The 6,506-nt window shown below is 29.1% G+C and overlaps 1 protein-coding gene across 2 annotated transcripts in view; it reads right to left on the reverse strand.

Moving 5' to 3' along the window:
* Positions 1-3,369: 3,369 nt before the first annotated feature.
* LOC117173251 (glutamate--cysteine ligase regulatory subunit) overlaps positions 3,370-6,506 on the reverse strand; it is a 16,119-nt gene continuing 12,982 nt past the window's right edge. For both annotated transcript variants that reach the window (XM_033361724.1, XM_033361729.1), the window contains exon 6: positions 3,370-4,775. In XM_033361724.1, coding sequence (XP_033217615.1) covers positions 4,621-4,775 — 155 coding nt within the window. In that variant the 3' untranslated portion in view covers positions 3,370-4,620. The remainder of the gene's footprint in view (positions 4,776-6,506) is intronic.

Here is a 6,506-nt window from a genome sequence, read left to right on the forward strand (position 1 = left end):
AGAAAAGTAATTGTTTCCTCGTATTTATCTGTGCTGAATTTGCTGATCGCACTTTGCAGATTCCTCGATGTCATCAATCTGTATCACTTTGCAAGATTGCCAAAGAACCAAGCAGTAGTTTCATACTCGGGTTTTGTATTTTCATCTGCTAAAAAAAACAATGCAGCGCTCACTTCTGGGTTCAACATTTGGTATGCCTTGTTAACCTTCATTTTTTGAAAATTTCTTTTTTTTTAACAATGACATCTTCTGCCTTAATATGTGGTGTTAAAGTGAAAACTAAGTCTTCTTGTGACTTTAGCATTTTAATTAAATGATCAGCGTCAACAATATTTGTAGAAAAATTGTAAGCTTCCTGAATATCCTGTGGTAAATATATTTTTTTGTTATTGATTATTTTGCACTGTATTTTTTAGCAAACGTGGCAGACGGTCAGGATCCCTATGCGGATGAGTATGAGGAATCAAATTTTGTATTCCAGTGTTTCTGCCAGCATTATCTGTCAACATCATTTAGAACATTTGATATTTTATGTTCTAATTACGAGAACATTTCGTTCAAAATCCCAGGTCTAAATTTGATGTGCTCGATTCGCCTGCTGAGAGTCCTGCGGGATAGCAAGGGAAATCCTTGTCTAAGAAGCTGATCATAACCTGTGTTTCCACACGTGAATTTTAAACGCAATGCTTTTTTAATTGTTGTATTAGACCATTCCTTGGGTTTTGGCTTTCCTTTGGCTCTCTGCTGCATAACTAAATTTCGAATTTGATCCTCAGTAAACAAAGACATTAATACGTTTTTATAAGAACAGTTGACGCTACTTACCTTGCCGCTTTACCTAAATCTCGGTCAAGCTCTTCCCCCACCACGAACGCGACGGCTAGGCATCCGAGAATTGTTCCGCTCGCTATTTACGTTGTCATCAATGGTTTAGGTCCTTTAAAGCAATTTTAAAGTGCAAAAAGTCATTATATGCTTTGTTAATGAGGCTTATAAAAGAATTTCGAAATCATAATATTTATGTGTTATGATAATTTCTTTGTCACATGGGATAACCTCAGGCGTGGCAAATTTAATCAAAGGTTTATCAATAATTCGTAAATACTAACCTATTTTTCAGTTTATTCCGCGAGAGAACGATGCAAGATTAGACTCGAGAGTGGGGGAACATCGTTACCAGGAAAATTACTCCCCTACGGTCCCATCCGCGGCAAGGTAAATAGCGTCGACTGCAGCATTTCCATCTCTTTCCAATTTCCGTTTTTCATTAATTTTTCATTACATTATCAGCAATTACTGCATTCAATGAGCCCCCTGTCATCTTTTCTTCTGCAGTCAGATTTCTTGGACTTTCATGTGGCTCACATGAATTAAAGTAAACATCAATATATCAGTAATGAACACAATTTTTGGAACAGTTGGTTTGCCTAAATAATATACAAAAATGAAATTCGTTTGAAAATAAAAATGTCTGTTATAAAGTTAAGAAGTTATTTTATGAAAACAAAAATTTGAAACTGTATGCAGAATTTTTACGCCTTAATATTCTTCATCTCTCATTACGTACAGCAGCTACACAAAAAAGTACAAAGCAAGACAGCAATTATAATAGTCTTGCTTTAGCAGTTTAGAACATGATTCTTTTTTTGTAATTCTCTTAAAGGCATTGTTTTTATATGTTTATCTTTTGATTTACTGATAAAGTTCAATCAGTGTCAGGCACAGGAGCTTCAGAAATTGTAATTGTTTCAAAAACTAATTCACTTGGAATATTAGTCGAAATGTGCTCCTGTGAAAAATGTAACTTTCAAATAAATGGTTGATATCTACATTTCTGTTTATGAGAGATTAAGAAAATAAAACTGCATGAAAAGTATTTAACAAAAATATTCATCAGAATATTACCATTTCTTCAGGATTCGCTACTAACACGTGGCAAGGAGCAACTGTCCTGGCAGATGATTTACTCATATTATAAGAAACTTGAGTGTCAAATTTTTCCAGCCTTATCTGTTTCTAAAAAAAATTAGAAGATCTTAAAATGTTAAAAACTAGTTGCAAGGATTATACTAGATGTAAGGTGTCGTAAAAGCATGTTCTCTCTAACACTTTTATACATTAGATTGGACACATTTTGATTATATATATATATATATAAACACGAAATTTACAATGAACAAGAATTAATTAAATTAAACATGTATTAAAAAGTAAGAAATTTTAATTAGATTAAAGTAAAAATTAGAATCCTGTTTAACGCTCAATAATAAATTTAATGTGCAGAATTCCTGAAAATAAAACCAAGAATCTAACGATCAAGCTTGTGCAACCACCTAAAATTTTTTCTAAAAAAGAAAATAAAAACATTATTTTTTTGGCAAAAAATAAAAAAGAGGTAAGAAAAAGAGAAGGCAACCAACTAAATTCCTTTCTTTATTTCTTTAGACTTTATTTTTATTTGTGAAAAATATTCACAAACGTTTTAGCACTTATACAGCACCCTTATCAAGGCAAAACAAATTTCTTCAAGAAAAACCTCTCATTTTGCTTTCCTATGTTTTATTTTCTGTATACAAAAAAAAAATCTTCTTTTTTATTTTAGGTAAATTTTTTTTTTTTTTTTTTAAATTATAATAGGGAAATTTTTTGTGGTTGCCCAAATTTATACCTTTCCCAGATAGCACCAAACTATGGAAATTCCAAGAACGTCCTTGGAACGTTCCTAGGACGTCCTATGTCCTAAAGATGACCTAAAGACGTCTTAAAGACATGGACGTCCTCGGGACATCCTTAATTTTTTTGCCCACTAGGTGGATTCTTGCTTTTCTTTTCAGGAATTATGCACATTAAAGATGTATTTTATCATAATAAAAATTTAAAAATCTTCAGCTTATTTGTAAATTTTCGTCGAAAAATCTTATTAAAACACACTCAATTAATTTTTTTTTAATGTCTACAGATACACATACTGTTTTCCCTGATCTCAGAAAAATAGTGTCAGAAAAATAGTAATGTTAGACTCAAAATGTACCTGCAATCATAAAAAATAAGGTACATTTCCGAACTTTGTCAGATTATTTATTGAAAATTAAAACCTTACCTCGCAAACAGGAGATTTCGAGTGAGGTATCCAATCATCTCGATTAATACTTTCTAACCACAATTTTTTAAGCTTAGGATCTTTTGGCATTTGTCTTAAATAAAAACCTTCGCCAGAACTATTAGGGCAGTAAAGAATACAACAGGACACCATGTTTTTTCATTAAAAAGATTTATTTTCCAAACAAACACTCTACGAAAATATATACTGACATATAACCTTTTCTTTAAAATACTTCAAATGTTTTGTGCTTCGTTACGTATTTCCGATTCCGGTTTCGCGGCGGCTAGTATAGGGGGTTACGTGACACAACTCTCTCTAAGGAATTCTAAGCTGATCCAGATGATTATCTAAGCCAAAGATATTATCTTTGTCTAAGCAAACATATCAATGGCAAAAACGCTAAAAACAAGAAATCGAAAATAAAGGCCGAATCAAGCGAGGTAAAATATATTTTTAAAAAATAAATTAGAATTTATTAATGATATAAGACGGCCATTTAGAGATAGTTATACTTTTAAAATCATGTTTAGAAACCATTTTTACTTTTTCATAATTTAGATCGTTTGAATTTTCCCGCGGAGAATGACGTCACAAAAATATGGCCAATCTATGCGTTTGACGAAAAATGCCGCGAACGGTAGTAATATTCAAACTTTGTTAAGAAAAAAAACAATGTTTCTTACTCAATACAAAATTCTTCCTCCTAAAAATAAAATAATCAGTTGCTAAAGAATCAAAATATCTTTTTATCTAATTTCATGCAACATCCCCATTCGAAATTTTTAATTATTGCTACCAAATTTTAAAACATAATATTTAAAAATTGGCATTATAATGGGTTTTTAAATTTGCATAATTTTCGTACAAGGAAATAAAAATCCAGAGACGTGAACACGCGATTTGCGCGTGTGCAATTACTGTTGGTATGTTAATCAAATACTTCTGTCTTATTTTTTTATATTATTATACACAAAAATTTCTATATTTCGTTACATCCTCATGAAAGAAATTCTATAGAAAGTCTGCTATTAAAAAAATATTTATGGATAGTCTGCATCCGAAACGAATATAATCAACTTTCCTTTTAAAAAGTTCCTAAATGCCTTTTCTGTACAAATGCATCCTTCCTTAAGTAAATAGAAAAAAAAAACTTCAAATGACAAGTACTAAAAAAGTAAAGTCATTTGTGACTACAGTATATAAATTGCACTTTGTGACTATGCACCGTTCTTTAAAACAAAATTATTCTTTCTCAATAGTTATTTCTGATACAAGGACCCTAAGTAGCACTTTTTCGACCGAGGGCGAAAGTTGTGGATTCGTGGCGTAGCAAATAGGCTGCATAGAGGCCTATTAAAAAAACTCGAGAGAAAAGAAACCTAATTAAAACCCCCAAGTATCCTAAATAAATACCTTAAATACCTTATAAATAATTTAGCGATTGAAGAAAAAAATTGATCACTCGCATAAATTGTTAAGTAAATTATTATTGTATGATTGAAGGATTTTTTGAAGGCTTAGGATGGCGTAGACGTTGGTTTTTCAATGTAGACCAAGTAGCCCTTGGATGAAAGAACGCCGCGACACCTAAGGTGGATTTGGTAACGAGCCACCCAGTGCAAGTTGGTGTCAGCACCAAAAATATCGGTCACCGACTCTTTTGGTAAAATTTCTGCGAAGAAATAAAGTCCAGGTGTAATGTTTTGTTTTAATATCTTCAATATTATGTTTTATTTAAACTATTTAAAAATAAATAAAAATTATTTTAATTATTTGTTAAGTTAGAAGCTTATTCAAATTAAATTATTTCTTTTTAATTCAATTTAATTATTAAGTTTCTTTCGGTAAGAGAATACTTCTCTTAGTTTGCTCAGATTTATTGTATTTTTGCAAAGGTTGCGAGAATGGAATTCATCATTTTTATTTGCAATCCACCTATTGAAAAGCGCATGGCGTCATTTGCGATTAATTCTCAAACCATCTTAAAATTACTCGAAATAATTTGAAACTATTTCTTTCGGGAAATCCGTGCTCGTGATTGGATGAAGCTTTCATTTTTTTTCGATTATAATAATAATTGTAATAATATTTGGAACAATGGGGCCCAGTTCTTTGATATACAAAATATATTGTGTAGGTTTTCGACGATTTCTAAAAAAAGAAGCTTTTTATTATAATTTTTATATGTTTCAAGAGAATGAAAAAAATGTCTTAAATTTCCTCTAAAAATTTAAACTTATTTTTTATTGAAAAAAAATTGTTTGAAGAGAAAATGGACAAAGATTAAAAATTTTTTTAAATTATTTACAAACATTTTAAAAAAAGAATATGGAAGATTTTAAACCCAATTTTTTAAGAGGCATTAAAAGGTTTTAAAAAGACTAAAAATTAATTTAAAACATTAAAACATTTTTTGAATGTTAGAAAAAGCGAACATTTTTAACTATATGGAAATACAAACGTTGAAGCTTAAATATTTCGGAAGGTTTCAGGATAATAAAGAAATTCCTGGGAAAATTTTGAATGATTATTTATCTTAAAAAATTGAGTTTAAGAGAAAATTGACACCGATTTCAAAACAGAATGTAGACGATTTTAAAACCAATTTTTCAAATAGTGTGATTACAAAGTTTGATCAAATATTCCATTAATATTAAAAAACTGTCAGAAGGTTCAAAAAGATTCGAAATTAATTTAAAAGTTGAAAACATTTCCAAAAAGGTTTAAAAAATGTATATTTTTGAATGTTTAGAAATAATAAGATTTTTAAACGTTTCAAAAGATTTCCTAAGTTTTCAAAACATAATCTGGAAGATTTGAAGACAATTTTTCTATTTTTCAGAATTTTAAGAAACGGTTTGGAAAAGTTTAAATAATTTTAAAAGTAATTTGAAATTTGAAAAGATTTACAAAAATTCAAAGCAAAATGTAAAGTTTCAAAGACTTTGAAAAAAATGTTGATGCTTTCAAGAAGTTTCAAAGGCGTCAAAAAATTATAAATCTTTTCTAAAGATTTCTGAGAATTTTTTTTTATTTGGAAAAATTAATTTTTGAAACAAATTTAAAAAGATTTTTAAGTATTTCAAAAGATTTATAGATATTTCGGTCTGATTTGAATCAGTTTGCAAGATATTTATTTTCAAGACTTCTAAAAGCCCGAGATATCTTTTAAACAGAATATAATTTTTCCAAAAATTTGACAAAATCCTGTAAATTGAAAATTTACATTTTTTCGACATACATATCTGCAATCTTCGAAAATCTTTTTCATTTTTCTCAAAAATCTTGCGAAAATGATATTTCGATTAAATTTATTTTATTCATTTGATTTATTTTATTCATTTTATTTATTTTATTTTTTTTATTTTATTTATTTTATTTATTTTATTTATTTTATTTATTT

This window comes from Belonocnema kinseyi, chromosome 1 (genome assembly GCF_010883055.1).
Source record: "Belonocnema kinseyi isolate 2016_QV_RU_SX_M_011 chromosome 1, B_treatae_v1, whole genome shotgun sequence".
NCBI lineage: Eukaryota > Metazoa > Arthropoda > Insecta > Hymenoptera > Cynipidae > Belonocnema > Belonocnema kinseyi.